Source organism: Saimiri boliviensis, chromosome 11 (assembly GCF_048565385.1).
Source record: "Saimiri boliviensis isolate mSaiBol1 chromosome 11, mSaiBol1.pri, whole genome shotgun sequence".
Classification (NCBI taxonomy): domain Eukaryota; kingdom Metazoa; phylum Chordata; class Mammalia; order Primates; family Cebidae; genus Saimiri; species Saimiri boliviensis.
Genome location: NC_133459.1, coordinates 83,265,177 through 83,290,337, shown reverse-complemented (window position 1 = coordinate 83,290,337; position 25,161 = coordinate 83,265,177). Strand labels below are relative to the sequence as shown.

General features: G+C 37.0%; 1 protein-coding gene across 2 annotated transcripts in view; it reads left to right on the top strand.

The window, feature by feature from the left end:
• COL24A1 (collagen type XXIV alpha 1 chain) overlaps positions 1-25,161 on the top strand; it is a 400,711-nt gene that overhangs the window by 353,861 nt on the left and 21,689 nt on the right. For both annotated transcript variants that reach the window (XM_074381116.1, XM_039473942.2), the window contains 3 exons: positions 5,493-5,528; positions 14,775-14,810; positions 14,916-14,942. In XM_074381116.1, coding sequence (XP_074237217.1) covers positions 5,493-5,528; positions 14,775-14,810; positions 14,916-14,942 — 99 coding nt within the window. The remainder of the gene's footprint in view (positions 1-5,492; positions 5,529-14,774; positions 14,811-14,915; positions 14,943-25,161) is intronic.

The following is a 25,161-nucleotide window of genomic DNA, read 5'->3' as shown; positions in this document are numbered from 1 at the left end:
AACTGAGTCAGGAAGGGGAGAGCATCATAAACATAAAGATGAACACCTGAGCAATAAAAATGAATTTGCCTTTTGAAGGAGAGAACATAGATAGCAAAAGATGTGCAGATAGCCAAGATTTGAGTTTTTGCAAGTACCCGCTATAAAGGAAGGAGAAAATCATTCGTGAGAATAGCAGGTGTTTCAAGAAAGGAGTAGTCAACAGTAATCTTTGAGGGAATAAGTTGTAGTAGAAGATAGAGTAGAGATTACAGTGATGAAGGAAGTAGTAGACAATATTTAATAGTAATATTCTTTAAATTCTTACAACAAAATTTTGTGGTAGATATTATTTTCACTTAACAGATGAAGAAACAGATGAGGTTTATAGAGGTTCATCTAGTCATTCAAGGTGATAGAGCTGGTGAATTACATAGCTGGTGTTTCTTACTTCAAGAGTAGTGCTCTTTCCACTCCACTCATGCTGTGTCTGGAGAGGAAATTAAGATACTGTATGCCAGTGCTTTAAAATATTTGGCTATGAAATAAAACAGAGAAATGAGACAATGATTGATAAAGTGGTGTTGGGAAAGTTTTGCAATACTGATAATAATATAAACAAACAAGGAGCACAGTAGAAGGGGTCAAATTGAGACTCAGAGAAGAAAGATTCATTTCCTCTGGGGAATTAATATTTTGAGTTATCTGAAATTTATATATGGACACAGATAATTTAAAAATATAAAAATAGAATGCTTCCAGTATTTAGTACCACTGTTCTCTTTGATAAATTTAGAGAAAAAAACCACCAAAGTTACTGGATATTTCAACAAAAGAAGTAAAATGTATGATTCATTATTTTCTAGACTCGACATTTGCCACTCAGAGCTGTATAAGATTTTAAGTGGGGGAATTCTCATATTTCAGTGAGTGGTTTTTTAGCAAGCTAAGGGACACATACTGTTCTGATTAAAGAATAATTGTTCTCCTCTGTCAAAAATGAGATGTATTAATGTGTCAAGGAAAATATAATTTTAAAATAACTCAATTAAAATATCTTACTGTGTTTTGTTTATAAATAGTCCTTAAAGACATTTATAATATTCAGTATATACATCAATTTTTTCCATATTCAATGTTTTCCATTCTAAGTAGAAAAGTTCATTATGAAAGAATAAACATTTAAGATTGGAGAAAACATTGTGAAAAAAATACTGGTGAGGGGTGATGGGTTTGCTTTTCTGATAAGAAAACAATACTACAAAGTCATTGTAAATGAAACGATATGGTTTCATTTACAAATACTACAAAGTCATTTGTAAATGAAACTATATGGCTTCATTTACAATGAGAAGTTAGGGACCATATGTATAATGAAGATGGTGTAATGTATAGGTAGGCGCTTATAACTGGAGTTGAGAAAAGAAATAGAACCGAGGAAGGGGTGAGTACAAAGAAATAAACAGATCAGCATAACAGACAAGAGCCCAGAATTAGATCCAAGAATATATAGGAATTTCCTTATAACAAAATGGCATATCATTGAGGAAGATTGGGCTGCAAATAATAGGAACCCTGAACCCAACTAATTTAGCAATAAGGAAATTTGTATCACATTATATGAAGGGCTTCATTTTTGGTTAATTTGGTGACTCAATTATCTTATCCAAGACCAGGTTCTTATATCTCTCTTATATCTCTATGTCTCTACCCTGCTATCTTGAATGTTGGCTTCATAATTAGGCTTATAGCAAGATGACTACAATTTCTCAAGAACCACATCCAGATATAATTATCCAAGGGAGAAAAGTGACATATAATCCTGTCGTGGCCAAAATAAGAATTTTTAGAAGTCTTATATTACATTTTTTCATATCTAATTGGCTAGCATTCAGCGTGATGCTCACTCCTACATCAGTGACAGGGAAGAGAGATGGATTTACTTTGAGTATCCTACTGCTGTAAGAAATTGGAACTCAGCCTGGGCAACACAGTGAGACCCCATCATTTAAAAATAAATTAGCTGTGCATGGTGGTACATGCCTATAGGCCTAGCTTCTTGGGAGGCTAAGACAGGAAGATTGCTTGAGCCCAGGAGTTTTCCATTACTATGGTGAGCTGATTGCACCCATTGCACTCCAGCCTGGGCAAACAGAGTGAGACCCCATCTCTTTAAAAATGAAAAAAAGAAGAAAAAAATTGGAAATCCATTTTACTGAAATTATTTTAATCTTAGATGAACTGTTAAAGACTTTAATGTAAAAAATAAAACAATAAAAATCTTAGAAGAGGCCATGCGCGGTGACTCATGCCTGTAATCCCAACACTTTGGGAGGCCAAGGTGGGCAGATCACCTGAAGTCAGGAGTTTGAGACCAGCCTGGCCACATCGTGAAAACCCATCTCTACTAAAAATACAAAATTAGCCAGGCATGGTGGCACATGCCTGTAATCCCAGCTATTTAGGAGGCTGAAGCAGGAGAATCTCTTAAACCTGGGAGGGGGTGGTTTCACTGAGCCAAGGCTGTGCCATTGCACTCCAGCCTGGGCAACAAGAGCAAAACTCCATCTCAAAAAAAAATTTTTTTGGAAGAATAATCTAGAAAACTAATGTATAGTTTAATGATTGGGGAGACTTATAAAAGAACTGAAAGTATATTTGAATACTTGAAAATTGTTTAATTTTGTATGGAGAAAAGATTCCATGAATAAAGTTTAAAAGTAATCTCAATTGAGAAAAAATATTTACAAAGCATACAACATATAACAGGTTAATACACAAAGAGCTCAGCTGGGTGCAGTAGTTCACACCTGTAATACCAGCACTTTGGGAGGCTGAAGCTGGAAGATTGCTTGAACACAGGAGTTTAGACCAACTTTGCCAATATAGCAAGATCTAATCTCTATTAAAAAATTAAAAATGAGCCTGGCATAGTGGCAGATGCCTGTAGTCCCAGCTACTTGGGAGGTTGAGGTGGGAAGATCACTTGATCCCAGAAAGCTGAGACTACGGGGAGCCATGATTGTGCCACTGCACTCCAGTCTGGGGGAAAAAATATTATCTACCTATCTATTGATATGGATATTTGTGTGTATCCAGATAGAGAGAGAGAAAGAGATAGGGATATGTATATATCTATCTGTCTAGACAGACATACACACACACATATACCAAGAGCTCTTATAGTTTGAAAAAGAAAGTTCAGTAGAAAAATGAAAAATATTCCATCAAAAAAGTAGCCAGTGGAGATAAAAAGAACAAATCCAGAAGTTCAACTATTGTTTTATAATAAAAAGACACTCACCTAACTTTAAGTCAGAGAAATGTACATTAAAGTAAAATAAGATATTACATTTAACTTCTCAGAAGGGAATATAGGGAAAACAGTGCTGTCATTGATCACTGGCAAAAATATAAATTACAGTCTTTATGGAAAGAATTGTTAAATATAAGTGCATGTCCTCTAACCATTTCCATTTTGAAAAATTTGTCCCATAAATATAAAAGCACCCAATATAATAATGAAATTTTGCAAAGATTTTTTTTTAAATATTGCTTTTATTGGAGAAAAACTTGAAATTACATGAATACTCATATCTAAAGGAATGATTAGGTAAGCTATACATTAGCCATTTCATGGAATATTATGCAATTATTTAAAAGAAGTTATTGTATCTAGTTTGGCCAACTCAGTTATTTCATGATGTATTGTTAAGTGAGATGCAGAGATGAGTATATAATATTATCCCAATATTATAAGACATGAGCAATGTTCCTCATGAATATATGTGTGTGTGTGTGTATATATATATGTACTTGTCAATATTTGATTAGAAAAAGGTATGAAAAGATACATACCAGGTTGTTAATACTGGGTAGGGAGTGGAAAAGGGTGTATATGTATTTTTAAAGTGCTGTGTAGATATCTTAAAAATCAGGGACCTGGTGCAGCTCACACCTGTAATCCCAGGACTTTGGGAGGCTGAGGTGGGTGCATCACGAGGTCAGGAGATCGAGATTATCCTGGCCAACATAGTGAAACCCCATCTCTACTAAAAATACAAAACTTATCTGGGCGTGGTGGCGTGCACCTGTAGTCCCAGCTACTCAGAAGGCTGAGGCAGGAGAATCACTTGAACCCAGGAGGCAGAGGTTGCAGTGAGCTGAGATCGTGCCACTGCACTCCAGCCTGGAGATAGGACAAGACTCTGTCTCAAAAAAAAAAAAATCAGTTTTTAAAAGTTAATATCCTAGTTTAAAATGAGTTGAGACAAGATGGGAAACACATAAGTAATATAAATGGTGAATAAATAATAAATAGTATTCCTAGCTTGCAAATTAACAAAGAACATGCCATAGATCAGAAGAAATACACACTTCCATTTTTGCAGGTGTGTATATGATTTGAAACTAACTTTCTGGAGGACAGTCTTTAAAAAAAATTTTAGACTGCAAGGGTATTTCTGATGACACTGATAATGATAACAAAAATTAGAAAAAAAGTCTAATAATAGCAAATTTAAAATATAGTTTATTAAATACTAGGTAAGTATTTTAATTATCTAAAGGTAGATTGACATGGAAGAGAAATCATATTATATATATAAATTCAGATTACAGAAAAGATGAATAGTATTATCTCTTTTTTTACTAAAATATATATAATACATATTACATATAACATATATTTTTATATAATGTATAATATATATAAATATAGCATATATATTTTTATATATTATATATGTACAATTTTCACAAAGATGAACAGGAAAATATTAACATGCTTTAAAAGCAGTAAATTCACCCAGCAACAGCAAACTACATTCATTTCAAGTGCATATGGAACAGTCACCAAAATAGAAGATGTTATGGGCCATAAAACAAATATTACTAAACATAAAAGAACTGAGGTCATAGGAAGATTATGCTCTTGCCAATGGAATTAAACTAGAAATCAATAATAGAAAGATAATAGGAAAATCTTCAAGCACTTCAAAATTAAATTACAGACTTCTAAATATTCATGGATCTAAGAGGAAGTCTCCAAGAAAATTAGAAAATATTTTGAACTGCACAGAAATGTATGCAACATATCAAAATTTGCAAGAAAGAGAAGGGAAACCATCCCAGAAACAGTTTTCAAGAGTTGAGAAAAACAAATATTAGAATAATTTAACCCGAATTTAGAATTTCCTTTTTAAATTGTTTTGTATATGATTGTCAGATAAGCTGTTCTGACTTAATTGAATGAATGAGTAGTTATCTCACCTTAAGGTTAGAACCAGAAACAGCAAAAAAGAAAACATGATGAATCACTAAGGGTCTTTTGTTTCCTTTGCTTTATTTAGGAAAAGAAAACTATAACTTATACAAATTAACAAAACAAGTCTTACTAGATAGAAAAAGCAAAAACCTAAGTTGTCAGGTTTCTACATATCATGACATCAGCTACATTTGATACATAACTATCAATAACACTGAACTAACATCTTTTATTTTTTTTCTTTTAGGGACCCAGAGGTGAAAAGGGCTTTAGAGGTGAAACTGTAAGTTTAACTAAATTTGTGATTATAGTAACCCTGACTCTAGGCTATAAGCTCCATGAAAGCAAGGACCCTGTTAGAGTTATTCATTATTATGTCTCTGATATTTGTAGAACAAAAATAAAATTGCAGTTTTCAGGAAGTAGAATTAACCTATTGGTAGATTGCAGTGAAAGCTGATAAACCATAAACATGTTTGAGAACATGCCAATCACTTCTTCCCAGGTCACTGTGTGAAATGGACTATTTGCCTTGTCAGGAGTCAAGAGATGGGGTATGGGTCTTCTTCAGCAGTGGCAGAACAAAGGGACTGCAAAGTATATTTAGGTATATACTCACTGTATCCAGTCAGCACCAAAGAGACCAGCAACACAGAGACAAATCATTAGTTGCATATCAGCCAGTTAGAGACAATGATGAGAGGGTGGCCAAAAGGTACACAGCACTTTTGTGACCTGAATAGCTTATACTGGCACTACTTCCCTCATTCTAGGATTCCAATTCTTCCAAGCTGAAGAAGATACGTTGTCAAGGGGCCGCTTCTCCAGCAGAGATCATGCTGAGCTTATTTTTTAATAAGTTATTTATTGTATAGATTTAACATGATATTATAGGATATATTTAGATAGTAAAAAGGTTACTTATAAGCAAGTAATTTGCTTATAAATAATTTTTGAAGCAAGTTAACATATTCATCTCACATGATTATCCATTTTTTTCATTTTTGTTGCAAGAGAAGCTAAAATCTACCATTTAGCATGTGATCCATGCTTAACTTATTAAGGCAGCAACCATAAATCGAGTACAGACATGGAATGAAATGAAGGAGATTGAAACTAAGTACATAAGACCCATAAGAATAAATGTAAATATAGCAGTAAAGTCTTGCTTAAAAGGTAATGAGATTACATAGTGACAGCTGAGATTCTTGTTTCTCATCATAGGATATGCTTGAGGCTCACAATAAGTAAGTTGCAGTTATAGTAATTAGCTAAAAAAGAGAAATTATGTAATTTCAGATAGACTAAGAATCCCAAAAGGACATTTAAATCGATGTGTTCAATTTGTAGAAGTATGATCCTCACCTTTTTTCAACAGACTTATTCTAACAGGAAGCAAGAACATATGCACACAGTGAAGCTGTATTTCCAAGGAAGCATGAAATGGGGAAAGAAAAAGCACAGAGACTTGGGATTAGCCCATGTTCCACACCAGTGTGGCTCTGCATGCCTCCCCAGTATCCTCCCCAAGTACTGTGACTAGGACATAATTTCCATCGGGATTAGGAAGCCTGAGATACCTATGGCAATGTCACAAGCATTTCATATGAAAAGAAATTGAATGGCTCTGATGGATTACAAATTCAGTAGATTAGGACTGCAATCTTAGGTTGTAGTGATGGAAATATGGCATGCAAAATAAAGCATGTAGTACTACCAGTCATGCTATCCCCAGAGAAAACATAGACAACATTAAAGCACATTAAGAGAAGGGGAAGGATCTGGGGGAACCCACGTCCTGGTAAGACCAGTTGAAATATCTGGGTAGGTTAGCCTCTGTCAGATTCTGTAGCCTGATAACATCCTTCTCCTGTTCTTTGTTCTCTCATCTCACTTTCTGGCTTTTGCACCTAATTATTTCTCTTCCATACGCTTTATGTATCATAGAGAGCCCTTGCTGATCTTGATATTTTGATTTAATGAACATTTCTCAGAACAGACTTGCTAATGTTTTGACCCCACCCTACTTCCACCCCTGGACATAATACCTAGCACTGAGGACCTAGTACAATGCCTGGCACAAGTTCTTCAGTTTTGAACTTAAATGTCCTATTATCAGAGAGGTTCCTGACTAGCCTGTGTGAATAGCAGTGCCCCCACCTTCCTGAGACGTCTTACATTCCTTCTACCTGGGTCTCTACCACCCGACACGGTACATATTTATTTGCTTTTGTGTTTATTGTATTTTCCCTCACTAGAATGTAGCCTTGAAGACACAGACATTTTATCTGTTGATTTTGTTTGTCTGTTTTAATGTCGTGTCCCTCACACCTAGCAGTGCCTCTCTTATAGTTGGCATTTAATAAATATTTCAATGAATTAGATAAAATTTAGTTGTTGGGACATGATAGTTGTCTTCGAATATTTGAAATGTTATAAAAGAGAGGATAGATATAATATGAGTAACTCTAGAGAATAAAATTTAAATGATTTATTTATTGAATTGTATTTTTGGTTTTTGTGCTCAGCTCCCTGAGAGACAGTGAGCTCCATAAGGGCATGAGATATATTTGATACCACCTAGTACCTACCTACCATCATTGTTACCACCTAGTCCCCAGCCTATTGTAGCAGCTGATACATAATTAACACAATAAATACTTAGTGACAAAATTAATAAAATACTGAGGCTAATTTCAGCTCAATGTAATAATGAGCTGTCTAATATAATAAGGAAATGCTAGACAACAAGATCATTTGGCAAGAGAGTGAGCACCTGTTATCAAATCTCCTTTCTATTCTTAGGAATATGCCTTTTACCTAGGAAATTCTTTCCCATACTCTTCAAATTACTAGTTTTATCTGAATATTCAGGTCTTTGCTCAAATACCATCTTAAAGAAGTCTTCCCAGACCATTCTATCATTTCTGGTCATTGTCTTTCCCAGCATCTTGTTTTGTTTTCTTCATAAAAGCACTCATTGGAATTGTTTCCTGCCCCCTCCACTGGAATGTAAACTTCATGAGAGTAGGGAACTTTGTGTGGTACACTGGTTATCAGTGTCTGGAACAGAACTTGCCATGTAATAGGTAATAGTTGACGAATAAATAGTATGGCCTAAAATTAAAAAGTGAAAAGCTCTTTCCAATTCTAGCCTGGTAAAGTAGCATTTCCTGAATTAACATGCTTATTAGATTTTTTAGTCTGTGGGTTATCACAATTCTCTTCATAAACAAGGTGCAGACTTCCAGTATCCAAGGAAGATGGGAAATAGGAACAGTGGCATTTTGCATAGGCAACTAAATTTATTGCACACAAAAAAAGGATTAACTGGCACATTAGAATTATGAGTTTATTTTGTTAAATTGTTGAGTAACTGATACTAAATATCTTCTTTATCACCTCTTTTCCTTCGATTCCATTATAGTTTAAGGAGCTTTATAAAGGTAATCTTTTAATTCCTGGAGATCATTCTGCAATTGTCATAATCCATAAAATGTGCCGTTAAACCTTTTCTCCTTTGTTTTATGGATAAGCTTAGTAACATTTCTTACACTCTCATTGGGAATTTTTGAGTACATTCTACCAGTTTGTTTTCTTTAAAGAGACAGTTTAAATAATTGACTGGCTAAAGACTCCTAAGTGGTTACTGTCTTTCAGAAGATAATACACTCACGGGAGTCGTTCTCAGATAATACTAGTAAATGGTGCATTTTTGGAATGGATTTTATTAGCTAAGACCTAATATACTGAGACAAATAAGAGACTTAAGTCTTTGCACAAAGATCAGAATCACAGCTCTGTGGCTCATGCCTGTAATCCCAGCACTTTGGGAGGCCGAGAGGGGCAAATCACCCAAGGTTAGGAGTTTGAGACCGGCCTGACCAAAATGGAGAAACCTTGTCTCGACTAAAAATACAAAATTAGCTGAGCATGGTAGTGCATGCCTGTAATCCCAGCTAACTTGGGAGGTTGAGGCAGGAGAATCTCTTGAACTCTAGGGAGGTGAAGGTTGCAGTGAGCCAAGATCACACCATTGCAGTCCAGTCTGGGCAACAGGAGTGAAATTCCTTCTCAAAAAAAAAAAAGACATTAGAATCACAACAATCTATCAAATTAGTTTATCGATCTTATTTTAAAATTTTCCATGGAGGAAAATTTATTAAACTGTGCTCTCCTTACCAAGTTTTATAACTAAAAATAACCAAAAAATGAGCAAAACATGATTCAGTGACTTTAAAAAAATACAGAGAAGTTTGCAGGTCATTATACAACACATGAAAACTAACCCCTTTATTATAATTTGGGTTTCTTGATTAGAAAGCTTCATGTCTTCTGTAATTTAACATTGTAAACTCCAGTATTGATCCCAAGTAGGCCCTTTCCACCACTGAGTGAGCTGATTCTGTACTGCCATTTATGAAGGAGTTATTTTTCTTTCTGTTCTATACTTGCTCCCTGTCTGCCTGCCTATGGGCTGTTTTTAAAATGAATCCCTAAGTTCATGTATACATACATATATATATATATATATATGTATGTATATGTGTGTGTGTGTGTGTATATATATATATATATATATATATATATATATATATTTTTTTTTTTTTTTCCTTTGAGACAGAGTCTTGTTCTGTTGCCCAGGCTGGAGTGCAGTGACATGATCTGGGCTCACTGCAACCTCTACCTCCCAGTTCGTGCTTCCCATGCCTCAGCTTCCTGAGTAGCTGAGATTACAGGTGTGCAGCACCACACCTGGCTAAATTTTTTTCTATTTTTCGTAGAAATGGCATTTCGCCATGTTGCCCAGGCTGGTCTTGAACTCCTGGCTTCAGATGATCCACCAGCCTTGGCCTCTCAAAGTGCTGGGTTTACAGGCATGAGCCACCGCACCCAGCCCTATTCATATGTATTTTCTAAACAGAGCCAGAGTTTTATGGCATCCTAAGGAAACTTAGCAGATAGCATGTACAGTTCTCTACACTTCCTCTACTTCAAAACTGTTGTGTTACTGGCAAATTAATCCTGAAAGTTCACAAAATTTCCTCTTTCTATGAGACCTCAAACATTTGAAGTACATTGAGTAAATTTTAGAGTAAGTAATGCAGAGAGGACCGCTGGAAATAATGGGATACAGTTAGTTAAAATTTAACTTAAGTAAAATTTTAACTTACAGCTGAAATAATATCCTAGTGTCAAATACTGGCAAATGCTTTTTTTTTTCTTTCTTGATAGAATCTTGATCTGTCACCCAGACTGACATGCAGTGGTGCAGCCATAGCTCACTGCAGCCTCAAACTTCTGGGCTCAAGCAATTCTCCCACCTCAGCCTCTCAAATAACTAGGACAACAGGTGCATGTCATTGCACTTGGCTAATTTACCTATTTATTTTATTGTTTTTGTAGAGACAGTGTCTCCCAATGTTGCCCAGGCTGGCTTCAAACCCTAGCCTCAAGCGATCCTTCTGGCCTCCACCTCCCAATGCCCTGGTATTACAGGCATGAATCACTGTACCTGGCCTGAAAATAACTTTGACAAAATGTCGCAACTTAAATTATATAACTTAAAGCTATAGAAATAAAAAAAAGAGAGAGAAATCTCAGCATGAATTTTTAGATTAGCTGCTTCATACTATTTAATGAAATCACAAAATATTGAAAAATCCTATTGACACTTTCTCAAATATTATCTCTGAGTTAATGTGTGTTGACAATTCGTGATTAGCAGAGTTGTCTTATTTGCCTCCAAATTTCAAAATGAAGAGGATGTTTTCTGCATTAGAAGGAAAAAGCAGGATATGGGAAATAGGTCCTAAATATTAACACAGTAAGCATTCAAAGCATATATATGTATATATTTCTTTTTAAAATTCATAGATAGTATAAATCATTCACCGAAAAATTATCAAACTTTTTAAATTCAAAAACACTTACCATTACATTTGTACAGACTTTAAATTTTAAATTTTCAACCTGTAGGCATGTGTATACCTTCTTTATCCAGATATAAAACATGAGATAGACGGGGTCCAGTAGCACATGCCTGTAGTCCCAGCTGCTCAGGGAGGCTAAGGCAGGAGAATTGCTTGAGCCCAGGAGTTCAAAGCCAGCTTCGGTAACATAGCAAAACTCCCATCTCTAAAGAAAATTTAAAACTTAAAACACACACACACACACACACACACACACACACCAGGAAGAAAATTGATAAGAGGCCTGAAAAATTGTAATTCTAAAGTGAACCTTGGAGATTATCTTCACTAGACCTATTATATTACAAGTTAGATATCTGAGATCCAAATTTGCAGCAGTTCACTTAAGACCATATAGCAAATTAAGTTATAAAGACAAAACCAGAGCCCAGGTCTCCCAATTCCTACGTGAATGTATTTTTCTGTAAATTATAGTGCCTCTCAGAAAATGAGGGTCAAGAGCAACTTGGTAAGGAATATGGTGTGTGTGTATATATATCCTCCACCTAGACCACATAACAGCTTGAAGAGTTTCTGTTCTTGTTCACAGTCACGCCCTATGACTTGTGATGCTCACTTATTCCATACTAATTACATTACTATCTAGTTCATCTATTATCTACTTAATCTTATTTAATATCACTAAAATTTCCTTTCAAACCAATGAATCTCAAGCAGGAGCCATTTGTCCCCCTAACCCCCTAGGAGACATTTGGCAATGTCTGGAGAAATTTTCGGTTGTAACAACTGGGGGAAAAAAATGAGATGTTAGTGGCATCTAGTGGGTAGACGATAAAGATGCTGCTAAATATCCTCCGATGGAAGCTCCTCTAAAGAAAGTTTAAATATTTAAAAAATACACACATCAGGAAGAAAAAGTGAACCTTGATGATTATCTTCACTAGACCTATTATATCACAGTTTAGATCTCTGAGATCCAAATGTGCAGCACTTATAAACAGCTGTTGATAAATGAGAAAAGAGAAGCTCTGTGCAACTGAGCCAGCCTAAAATAAAGATCATGAAGCTAAATTAAGATTGCATTTACATAAGGGAAATGACAAAAGGAAATGAAATAAAAAAATTTACAAAAAGGAAAAGATTGTAACATACTCAAGTTTAAGGATATACACCTACACATGTTTTTAAAGTATACTGATAAAATATGTTACTTTTGGAGGATCATATGTAAATTCTGGGATAAAGTGGAAAGAGAATCTACTTTCATAGGCAGTTTTTTAAATGTAATCAAATCACCACCATAACCATTCAGAGTAATTTGGTTCCCCTTCAGAATTAACATAGATGGCCAGGCCTGGTGGCTCATGCCTGTAATCCAAGCACTTTGGGAGGCCAAGGCACGTAGATCACTTGAGGCCAGGAGTTTGAGACCAGCCTGGCCAACATGGTGAAACCCCGTATCTACTAAAAATACAAAAAAAAAAAAAAAAAAAAAAAAAAAAAAAAAAAAAAAAAAAAAACCTGGGCATGATGGCTTGTGCCTGTAGCCCCAGCTACTTGGAAGGCTGAGGCAGCAGAATCGCTTAAGCCTGGGAGGCCAAGATTGCAGTGAGACGAGATTACACCACTGCACCGCAGCCTGGGAAACAGAGTGAGACTATGTCTCAAAGAGAAAGAAAGAAAGAAAAAGAAAATTAACATACACAATCATAGTGTTGTTATAAACTACTTTTTTTTTGGAGATAGAATCTCACTGTCACCCAGGCTGGAATGTAGTGATGTGATCTTGGTTCACTGCAACCTCTGTCGTCCAGGTTCAAGCAATTCTTGTGCCTCAGCCTCCCAAGTAGCTGATACTACAGGCATGCGTCACCACACCTGGTTAATTTTTTTGTTTTTAGTAGAGAGGGAGTTTAACCACGTTGCCCAGGCCAGTCTCAACTCCTGAGTTCAGACAATCCGCCAATCTTGACCTCCCAAAGTGCTAGGATTACAAGAATGAGCCACTGTTCCTGGCCAATAAACTGCTTTATCTGGAATAAAGAGAAAGTGAATCACTTCATCTTAATGGTGTATTAGCTAGAGTAATAAAAAAGAATTAATACAATGTCATATTGTTAGAATCATATTTTTTTAAAACTTGGCTAGTTTCCCTAACCTATGTGGTTACATTGGGGTTGCCCTGCCCTATCTTGCTGGGTTTGAAATATTTTGTTTGATCATATTTGTGGTGATCTGACTTGTTCTGGATAACAAGCTGAAATGAACTTTATAAAATCAACAGTAGAAATCATTTCTTATTTTTCTATGATAAATTCCTATTTTGAAGTCAACAATAAGATATATATTTTGTACTGAACCATCAGTGATATTTTGCAAATGTCAGAAGCTTGCTAAGTGGAATGGACTATCACAATTGTTTATTATTTTTACATTATTAATTCAAAATGGAGAAGCATACATAACCAATTTCACATTGACTTCTGTATATTTAAAAGCCTATCTCCAACATGACATTTCTGTGACCTATCATGCAGCATCTGAAGTACATGCATTGGTTGATAATTAAATGAATGAATGATGTTTAAATTAACTAGTATTAACTAGTATTAATTTTAACTAGCATTAACTAGTATTAAAATTAACTGATATTAATTTTAACATCATTCATTTGTTTAATTATGTACACGTTTTATACATTCTCTCCTTAAAATTGTAATCATAAGCCAGATAAACTAAGACATACCTCACAGGTGTAGTGTTGGAGTACTCTACTCTTTTCAAGTTACTATGTATTGTTTGTTCTGGCTATCACAATATATTTAGGATTAACAGCTTTGGCAATACAAGATACTTAATACTAAGTCAAGCATGGTATCAACATTTCCCAAAACTCAGCTGAAGATAAGTGTTGCTTTGCTATCTTTTAACCATAATTGGAGTTTGACTCAATATACTCTTAACATTTAGCTGAACATCTAAGTTACTTTTGAACAGACATACAGAGCCTTTGAGCATTTTTTACAGTAATTACTATTGCTTTATTTTGAAAAATGTCAATATAACTTTTGACATTTTGCTATATGCCTTTTAACTTTTCTAATTTCTAAATTAATACTAATTAATTTTAGTTTCATCCATTCATTTAACTATCTATAAAAATGCAGAAGTATTATTTTGGAGAGATTTTCAGGTGAACTCAACAAGAGCTGGTAGCCAGTTCATAGGTGGATGAAGGAAATTGAACTAAGAGCACTGAACTTTCTATATTTGATGATTCAGTGGGTGGTAGTTAGAAATAATAGGAAAAACATCCTTAGACATTACTAGTATTTAAAAATGTTACACTTATATCTTATTAAAATGAGTAAATTAAGTTTCTAATAATATCAATGAAACAGGAAAATATTCAGCTTGTTTATGAATATGGATGATAGGTAAGTACAGGAGCATATAACTTTTAGAATACTAAAACAATTTTAATTTGTATGACTTGCCTGACACGAAAGGCATGACAGAGTTGAATATTAGTTCTCTTGTTTATACCCAACCGAAAGTATAATATATATATCTTGTATTTGTCTCCATTTCTCCAGGGTCCTCAAGGGCCGAGAGGTCAACCAGGGCCTCCAGTGAGTTTATTTTCATTTATGTCTATTTACCATGATGCTTGTATGCTTACCTTGAGATGTCTACTAAATAAATATGTATTTTTTTTTAAATTTGCTGTGTTCTAGGGCCCACCTGGAGCACCAGGCCCAAGAGTAAGTTTGCTTGGTTTGATTTTATTTTATTTTATTTTATTTTATTTTATTTTATTTTATTTTTTATTGCATTTTAGGTTTTGGGGTACATGTGATGAACATGCAAGATTGTTGCATAGGTACACACATGGCAGTGTGCTTTGCTGCCTTCCGTCCCCTCACCTGTATCTGTCATTTCTCCCCATGCTATCTCTTCCCACCTCCCCACCCACCCGTCCCTCCCCCATTTCCCCCCAACGGACCCCAGTGTGTAGTGCTCCCCTCCCTGTGTCCATGTGTTCTCATTGTTCAACACCCGCCTATGAGCGAGAATATACGGTGTTTGATTTTCTGCTCTTGTGTCAGTTTGCTGAGAATGATGGTTTCCAGGTTCATCCATGTCCCTACAAAGGACGTGAACTCATCGTTTTTGATGGCTGCATAATATTCCATGGTGTATATGTACCACATTTTCCCTATCCAGTCTATCATCGTTGGGCATTTGGGTTGGTTCCATGTCTTTGCTATTGTAAACAGTGCTGCAATGAACATTCGTGTGCACGTGTCCTCGTAGTAGAATGATTTATAATCCTTTGGATATATACCCAGTAATGGGATTGCTGGGTCAAATGGGATTTCTATTTTTAGGTCCTTGAGGAATCGCCACACTGTCTTCCACAATGGTTGAATTAATTTACATTCCCACCAACAGTGTAAAAGTGTTCCTATTTCTCCACATCCTCTCCAGCATCTGTTGTTTCCCGATTTTTTAATGATCGCCATTCTAACTGGTGTGAGATGGTATCTCAATGTGGTTTTGATTTGCATTTCTCTGATGACCAGTGATGATGAGCATTTTTTCATATGTTTGTTGGCCTCCTGTATGTCTTCTTTTGTAAAGTATCTGTTCATATCCTTTGGCCATTTTTTAATGGGCTTGTTTGTTTTTTTCTTGTAGATCTGCTTTAGTTCTTTGTAAATTCTGGATATCAGCCCCTTGTCAGATGGGTAGGCTGCAAAAACTTTTTCCCATTCTGTTGGTTGCCGATTCACTCTACTGACTGTTTCTTTTGCCGTGCAGAAGCTGTGGAGTTTGATTAGGTCCCATTTGTCTATTTTGGCTTTTGTTGCCATTGCTTTTGGCGTTTTGGTCATGAAGTCCTTGCCTACACCTGTGTCCTGAATGGTTTTGCCTAGATTTTCTTCTAAGGTGTTTATGGTATTAGGTCTGATGTTTAAGTCTTTAATCCATCTGGAGTTAATTTTGGTGTAAGGTGTCAGGAAGGAGTCCTGTTTCTGCTTTCTGCACATGGCTAGCCAGTTTTCCCAACACCATTTATTAAACAGGGAGTCCTTTCCCCATTGCTTGTTTTTGTCAGGTTTGTGGAAGATCAGATGGTTGTGGGTATGTTGTAGTTCCTCTGAGGCCTCTGTTCTGTTCCATTGGTCTATATCTCTGTTTTGGTACCAGTACCATGCTGTTTTGATTACTGTAGCCTTGTAGTATAGTTTGAAGTCTGGTAGTGTGATGCCTCCTGCTTTGTTCTTTTTGCTTAGAATTGACTTGGCTATGCGGGCTCTCTTTTGGTTCCATATGAAGTTTAAGGTGTTTTTTTCCAGTTCTGTGAAGAAAGTCATTGGTAGCTTGATGGGAATAGCGTTGAATCTGTAAATTACTTTGGGCAGTCTGGCCATTTTCACGATGTTGATTCTTCCTAACCATGAACATGGAATGTTTCTCCATCTGTTTGTATCCTCTCTTATTTCGTTGAGCAATGGCTTGTAGTTCTCCTTGAAGAGGTCCTTTACGTTCCTTGTTAGTTGTATTCCTAGGTACTTTATTCTCTTTGTAGCAATTGTGAATGGCAGTTCGTTCTTTATTTGGCTCTCTTGAAGTCTATTACTGGTGTATAGGAATGCTTGTGATTTTTGCACGTTGATTTTGTATCCTGAGACTTTGCTGAAGTTGTTTATCAGTTTCAGGAGATTTTGGGCTGAGATGATGGGGTCTTCCAGATATACAATCATGTCATCTGCAAATAGAGACAATTTGATTTCCTCCTTTCCAATTTGGATACCCTTTATTTCTTTTTCTTGCCTGATTGCTCTGGCTAGAACTTCTAGTACTATATTGAATAGGAGTGGTGAGAGAGGGCATCCTTGTCTAGTGCCAGATTTCAAAGGGAATGCTTCCAGTTTTTGCCCATTCAGTATGATATTGGCTGTTGTTTTGTCGTAAATAGCTTTTATTGTTTTGAGATACGTTCCATCAAGACCTAGTTTATTGAAGGTTTTTAGCATAAAGGGTTGTTGAATTTTGTCAAAAGCCTTCTCTGCATCAATCGAGATAATCATGTGGTTTTTGTCTTTGGTTCTGTTTATGTGGTGAATTACGTTTATGGACTTGCGTATGTTGAACCAGCCTTGCATTCCCGGGATGAATCCTACTTGATCATGGTGGATGAGCTTTTTGATATGCTGTTGCAATCGGTTTGCCAGTATTTTATTGAAGATTTTTGCATCTATGTTCATCATGGATATTGGCCTGAAATTTTCTTTTCTTGTTGAGTCTCTGCCGGGTTTTGGTATCAGGATGATGTTTGTCTCGTAAAATGATTTGGGAAGGATTCCCTCTTTTTGGATTGTCTGGAATAGTTTCAGAAGGAATGGTATCAGCTCCTCCTTGTATGTCTGGTAGAATTCAGCTGTGAACCCATCTGGACCTGGGCTTTTTTTGGGTGGTAGGCTCTTTATTGCTGCCTCGACTTCAGACCATGTTATTGGTCTATTCAGGGTTTCGGCTTCTTCCAGGTTTAGGCTTGGGAGGATGCAGGTGTCCAGGAATTTATCCATTTCTTCCAGGTTTACTAGTTTATGTGCATAGAGTTGTTTGTAATAATCTCTGATGATGGTTTGGATTTCTGTGGAATCTGTGGTGATATCCCCTTTATCGTTTTTTATTGCATCAATTTGGTTATTCTCTCTTTTCTTTTTTATTAATCTGGCTAGTGGTCTGTCTATTTTGTTGATCTTTTCAAAAAACCAGCTCCTGGATTTATTGATTTTTTGAAGAGTTTTTTGTGTCTCTATTTCCTTCAGTTCTGCTCTGATCTTAGTTATTTCCTGTCTTCTGCTAGGTTTTGAGTTTTTTTGATCTTGCTCCTCTAGCTCTTTCAATTTTGATGATAGGGTGTCAATTTTAGATCTCTCCTTTCTTCTCATGTGGGCATTCATTGCTATATATTTTCCTCTAGAGACTGCTTTAAATGTGTCCCAGAGATTCTGGTATGTTGTGTCTTCGTTCTCATTGGTTTCAAAGAACATCTTTATTTCTGCCTTCATTTCATTGTTTATCCAGTCAACATTCAAGAGCAAGTTGTTCAGTTTCCATGAAGCTGTGCGGTTCTGAGTTAGTTTCTGCATTCTGAGTTCTAACTCGATTGCACTGTGGTCTGAGAGACTGTTTGTTATGATTTCTGTTCTTTTGCATTTGCTGAGGAGTGATTTATTGCCAATTATGTGGTCAATTTTAGAGTAGGTGTGATGTGGTGCTGAGAAGAATGTATATTCTGTGGATTTGGGGTGGAGAGTTCTGTAAATGTCTATTAGGTTTGCTTGTTCCAGGTCTGTATTCAGGTCCTGGATATCCTTGTTGATTTTCTGTCTGGTTGATCTGTCTAATATTGACAATGGGGTGTTAAAGTCTCCCACTATTATTGTGTGGGAGTCTAAGTCTCTTTGTAAGTCATTAAGAACTTGCCTTATGTATCTGGGTGCTCCTGTATTGGGTGCGTATATATTTAGGATCGTTAGCTCTTCTTGTTGCAGTGATCCTTTTACCATTATGTAATGTCCTTCTTTGTCTCTTTTGATCTTTGTTGCATTAAAGTCTATTTTATCAGAGATGAGAATTGCAACTCCTGCCTTTTTTTGCTCTCCATTTGCTTGGTAGATCTTCCTCCATCCCTTTATTTTGAGCCTTTGTGTATCCTTGCATGTAAGATGGGTTTCCTGGATACAGCACACTGATGGGTTTTGGCTTTTTATCCAATTTGCCAGTCTGTGTCTTTTGATTGCGGCATTTAGTCCATTGACATTTAGGGATAGTATTGTTATATGTGAATTTGATGCTGTCATTTTGATGCTACCTGGCTGTTTTGTTGGTTAGTTGATGCAGATTCTTGATTGTGTTGATGCTCTTTTACCATTTGGTGTGTTTTTGGAGTGGCTAGTACTGGTTGTTCCTTTATATGTGTAGAGCCTCTTTCAGGAGTTCTTGTAGAGCAGGTTTGGTGGTGATGAAATCTCTGAGTGCTTGCTTGTTCACAAAGGATTTTATTTTTCCTTCACTTATGAAGCTTAGTTTGGCTGGATAGGAGATTCTGGGTTGAAAGTTCTTTTCTTTAAGGATGTTGAATATTGGCCCCCAATCTCTTCTGGCTTGTAGGGTTTCTGCTGAGAGATCTGCTGTGAGTCTAATGGGCTTCCCTTTGTGGGTAACCCAACCTTTCTCTCTGGCTGCCCTTAGCATTTTCTCTTTCATTTCAACCCTGGTGAATCTGACGATTATGTGCCTTGGGGTTGCTCTTCTTGAGGAATATCTTTGTGGTGTTCTCTGTATTTCCTGGATTTGAATATTGGTCTGCCTTGCTAGGTTGGGGAAGTTTTCCTGGATAATATCCTGAAGAGTATTTTCCAGCTTGGATTCATTCTCTTCATCACATTCAGGTACACCTATCAGACGTAGATTAGGTCTTTTCACATAGTCCCACATTTCTTGAAGGTTTTGTTCATTCCTTTTTGCGCTTTTTTCTCTGTTCTTGCCTTCTCCTTTTATTTCATTGAGTTGATCTTCGACCTCTGATATCCTTTCTTCTGCTTGGTCAATTCGGCTGTTGAAGCTTGTGCATGCTTCACGAAGTTCTCGTGTTGCGTTTTTCAGCTCCATCAATTCACTTATACTCCTCTCTATGCTGTCCATTCTCGTCAGCAGTTCGTCCAATCTTTTTTCAAGGTTCCTATTTTCTTTGCGTTGCATTAGAACATGTTCTTTTAGCTCACTGTAGTTTCTTACTACCCACCTTCTGAAGTCTGATTCTGTCATTTCATCACCCTCCTTCTCCATCCGGTCTGGTTCCCTTGCTGGTGAGGAGTTGTGATCCCTTTTAGGAGGAGAGGTGTTCTGGTTTCGGGAGTTTTCATCCTTTTTGCGCTGGTTTCTTCCCATTTTTGTGGGTTTATCCACCTGTTGTCTGTCTCTGTCCCAGGGAGTTGGAGGTTTATGAGTTTCCATTGCACTATTGCCTTTTTTGATTTTTCTTTCATGTCGGACCCGCCCAGCTAGCAGCACGCCTAGCCTCTGCCTGCCTGCAGGGGCTTTGCTGAGCTGCTGTGGGCTCTGCCCAGCTGCCCTGAGCTCTTCCCTGTAGTCCTTTTTATATGGGCGTAGTTAGAACTGTCTGGGCAATGGTGGCCCCGCCTCTGTTATGGAGGACTCTCTCTGTTGTGGCAGGTTGCCTCGGCAACGGCGGGTTGCCTCGGCAATGGCAGCCTGCCTCCGTAGCGGTGGAGAGTCTCAGTAATGGCGGAAGCCCCTCCCCCACGGAGCGGGACCGTCCCAGTTCAGCTGTGCTTGGTTTGAAGGGCTCAACCCAGAGGGTTTCCAATTACTGTTTTTGTTTTGGTTGTTGTTGGGGGTGGAGGAGTGGGACCAACCGAGCCTGATCACCTGGCTCCCTGACTCAGAGTCTTTTCTTTTAAGTTGAAGGACCCTGCGTTCCGGTCGCTTGTTGAAAGGGCGCCGGGATCTCCCGTGCTGCGACTCACGGAGTCGGCTCGAACTGCGGCGCCGGCTCCTGGCAGATTTTTTGCCTAGGAATCTCCTGGCCTGACTCGCTATTTCAGCTGAATCGGCAGCTCTGCCGTCTCAGGGCTCTGCTCGCCAGCTAAGAGGGCTCCCAGACCAGTGGCTTTGGTACAGAGAACTGCAGCAACAGGGCATGGTCACAGCAGCTGCGCGGGCGGAATCAGCCCCACGGGGGCCAAAACAGCCGCACCGGCTGGGACTGCGACGCTGGCGACCCCTCTGCCTGGGTATCTCCTGGTCTGTGGGCAATAAGAGTTCATCTGGAAGTGCGGCGTCCACTCACCCTCTGCACTTTCACTGGTAGCTGAAGTCCTGAGCTGTTCTTAGGCGGCCATCTTCCCAGCATTCCCCGATTTTATTTTGTTTTATCTTAGTATGTCATATTAACTTCTTAAATCTTCTTCTATTAACTCCCTATTAAAAGGTGTCCCTTTTGCGTACCTCTGTTTTTTTGGGTTTTTTTGTTTTTTTGTTGTTGTTGTTGTTTTGTTTTTTTTTTGCTAACTTGATACAGGCCTGGCCCAACTACACAAACATGAAGTCTAAGCCTCAGATTTCTTATTTATAAAATGGAGATGGTATCTCCTACTTTCTTAGGTGGTTTCAAGTATTAAGAAGTAAAGCACTCAGCACGTTGTATAATACCTAATAAGCACTTGAAAAACTATCTCCATTTCTTCTTAATTCTACATTCTTACTCTCTTTTTTCAAATGTTCTCTTTTTGCCAGCCAGAGTTATCCACATCTTTGATGTACTTGAATTTTTCTCAGTTGCTGGTAACTCTGGAAGCCATAAAACTTCTCATATGTTTGTTTATTGCGTAACTACTATGACCCAAAACTTGCTCACCTTGTCTCTGAGGCAATGTTTATGTTGCTTCTGCTATTTTCATGCCTTGATATTCTAAGCTTGTGTTCCCTATGCTTTGTATTCATTCTTATATTAGGTAGTCTTTTTGTCTTCCTGCTCCCTATGAGAGGTCTCTTTCCATCTGCAGCCTCACCCACACCCCACTCATTCAGCCTCCTGGTCAAATAGAGTGGTCCTTGGTCACATTTTCTGTGCAAAGTGGATCTACTGTTATCTAGACCACCCCAAACAATGGTCAATTCTGCATCTTTTAAGCCTACTTATTACACATGCTGCTCTGATGTCATTCAGATCTCTGATAGTTCTAGGTGGTGATTTCCTGTGGTCTACTCTCAGCAGATCAGGAACTCTTTATTTCCCTCAGCTTTTCACTGGAGCAAGAAATAACTTCCAAGCAAAGTGCCACAAGGAAGACTGTCTTCTTGAAAACAGGAGACCCATTTATCTGTGATTTTAAAAAATCAAAAATCACTTCCCCTTTCTGGCTATCTGACTAATGTGGAGGGAAACTCTCCCTGTGTGAATATCAGTTAAATGTCTTTCAGTCGGGCATGATGGTTCACACCTGTAATCCAGCACTTTGGGAGGCCGAAGCAGGCAGATCACCTGAGGTCAGGAGTTTGAGATCAGCGTGGCCAATATAGCAAAACCCCAGGAATGGTAGCACATGCCTATAATTTCAGCTACTCAAGAGGCTGAGTCAGGAGAATCGCCTGAGCCAGGAGGTGGAGGTTGCAATGAGCCGAGGTCACGCCACCGCACTGCAGCCTGGCAAAGCAAGACTCCATCTCAAAAAAAAAAAAATAAAAAAAAAAATAAATAAAAATAAAAATAAAAAGAATGTCTTTCTTCAAATCACTTTACATTTGTCTATTCTTCCTTTCTATCTGGATTCTCACAGTCATGGATTACAAATACCGTCATTAATTGCCTTCCCAAATTATAATGACTTTGATATATCATAGCTCACTTCCCAAGAAAGAATAAGTTCAAGTTCTAAAGGATCATACATCATTGGCAAATTAAAGAAATGATTAGTGAAAATTTTCACAGTTAAGTACCAAACTTTGGGACACATATCCCTGTCTCACTTGGTAAATATATGGGTTCCTACACAGCCAAAATAGAGTAAGACATGAGAGGTTTTTGCTCTGAGCAAAATGTGGATGAAAACATGTATATACTTTGAGAAATTAACTAGGAAGTTTAAGTAAGAAAATATATGTGTTGAACACATAACAACTTCTCAGTAAATGCTAGTTTATTTGTTTCCTTCTTTTCTCCCTTTCCCTCATTTCTGTATTCCTTCTTGGCCAATATGAAAACAGATTTCTATATATAGTGCTGTCTTTCTAGAACTTGCAGAGTCCATTGTAGGAAAATAACATTGAGAATAAGATTTCTAGAGCAGAAGTCTAAATGACAATGAGAAGACACCTGCACATTCTTTCTAAAGTTTGGCCTCTATGAAACTTAATTCCATCCCCTCCTCACTCTGCGAGATAGAACTGATCACTTCCCCTTCTTTCATTTATACTCATTTACTTTCATGTTTGGCTTTTCTATTACACTGTGAACCCTCTGAAGGTAGAGACTATTTTTTAAATTTCCCTTCCATTTAAGCTCTTAGTAAGTGTTGAATACATGCCTGCATGAGTTTAAAAAAAAAAAAAAAGTGACATCTCAGGAAATTTCAGTGGGAATCTTCTAAACTAGATTTCACCTGGAGAGAAACAGTGTCTATCAAGGGATAGATTCATAGAAGTAGAGTTCCTCTCAGCAATTATTTCACAGTTATTTCAGACTTTGAGTTGGGGTTCATTGGCCAGTGGATCTTAAGACCAATTTAGTGAGTCTCATTCAGGATTATTTTGAAAGCAAATGAAATAAAATAGAAAAAAATATGGGGAGAGACTGCTTAATATGTATGAAGTTTCTTTTTGGGGTGCTGAAAATGCTCTGAAGTTTGATCATGCTAATGGTTGAACAACATTGTGAATCTACTAAAGACAACTGAATTGGATATTTTTAAATGACTAAAATGGTGGAATTTATGTTATATAAATTTTACCTCAATTCTAAAAAACAAAAAAAAATCAGTACATCATCATTCATGAGAATAAATATGGCTTTACAGAACATTTTAAAGTTAAATATATGTATGTTTATGTGAATCTTGTCATGATATAAAAATGTATTTCTTACTGTGGGTCAAGATAAGTTTGAAAACTTCAAATATAGTCCAACCACCTCTTTAAAGACCTGTGAAACTAAAGTAACTTCCTCAGTTCCCTAAAGTTGAATAGCTAAAAGGAAATGTTCCAAGGAAAGGAATATATAGTGACGGTGAATTGGAATGTGAGAATAGGGTAATGACCAGACCTCAGTATATGTAGTAAGGTATTTAGAAATGAACACAGAAGTGTACAATATGACGTCAAAGTTAACCAAAAATGATTAGTAAAGGGAAGAACAGGGTGTCTATGTATGTCTGTGTTTGGTGTCTAGGATGAAAATAACAATCATTAAAAATCATTAAATGATTAAATGAAAGTTGCCAGGTGGAAAAAAATAAATAAATAATTAAATGAGAGAAAGAATTCCCAACTGATTTATTCCAGTTAATGTGTCAACTGCAGAACCTGGATTGGTGAATTAAGAAGTGGCAGCTGCTGTTATAGTCCTGGTTCGCTAGAATAGAATCAGCAAAAACTTCCATCATGAAGAGGTGTATGACCTGAAATGAGTTTCTATTTGGTCAGCATTTTTACCATCCAGTGATCTTGAAACTTCAGATATATGAAAAATAATACTTCTCAAAATTCTGAGGTGCCTAAACTAGATCTGCTTTTCATTTGAATGATTTGGAGATAATTGTGAAGATTACGTTCCCCCAATGTATAATGCATCCTGCTTTCTAATTCTCCTCGTTATTTCACTCACTAGTCACAACATACAATCAATCTTTATTCTCAGTTTTCTATTTTACATGCATGTTTTTGTAAACATTGAGTGATTTTCATGTGAGAATATGTTCTCTCTAACTAGAGTGCATGGAGGAAGTTATGTTTCCTTTTTTGATCCCCTCACTGCACCTAATGAGAGATTTATACTTAGATGTGGGCACTTAAATGTGACTGAATGACTTCCCAGGCAAATCCTCTTAATACAATTTCTCTGAGCCTGCCTTCCTTAAAGTCTACCTGTGGGTAAAAAATTAATAAATTCAACAAATTGAATGACTGCTATGTGCCAATCATGAGCTAGGCTTTGTGAATGCCTTGGAAATTGTAGGAATATGACATTGTCAAGAAAATGTGTGAGTGGCCAAGTGTTATGAAATTTATTTTCTTACTAATACCTGTTGGGGAAAAAAGTACCTTTTTTATTGAGTTGTTGCTTGCACTGATGGTGGTTAAAATCACAGGTACCTTAGCATGATTAAAGCATCAAACTCTACACTACTAATCTGTTAATAGTCATTGTATTATTTACTGCCACAC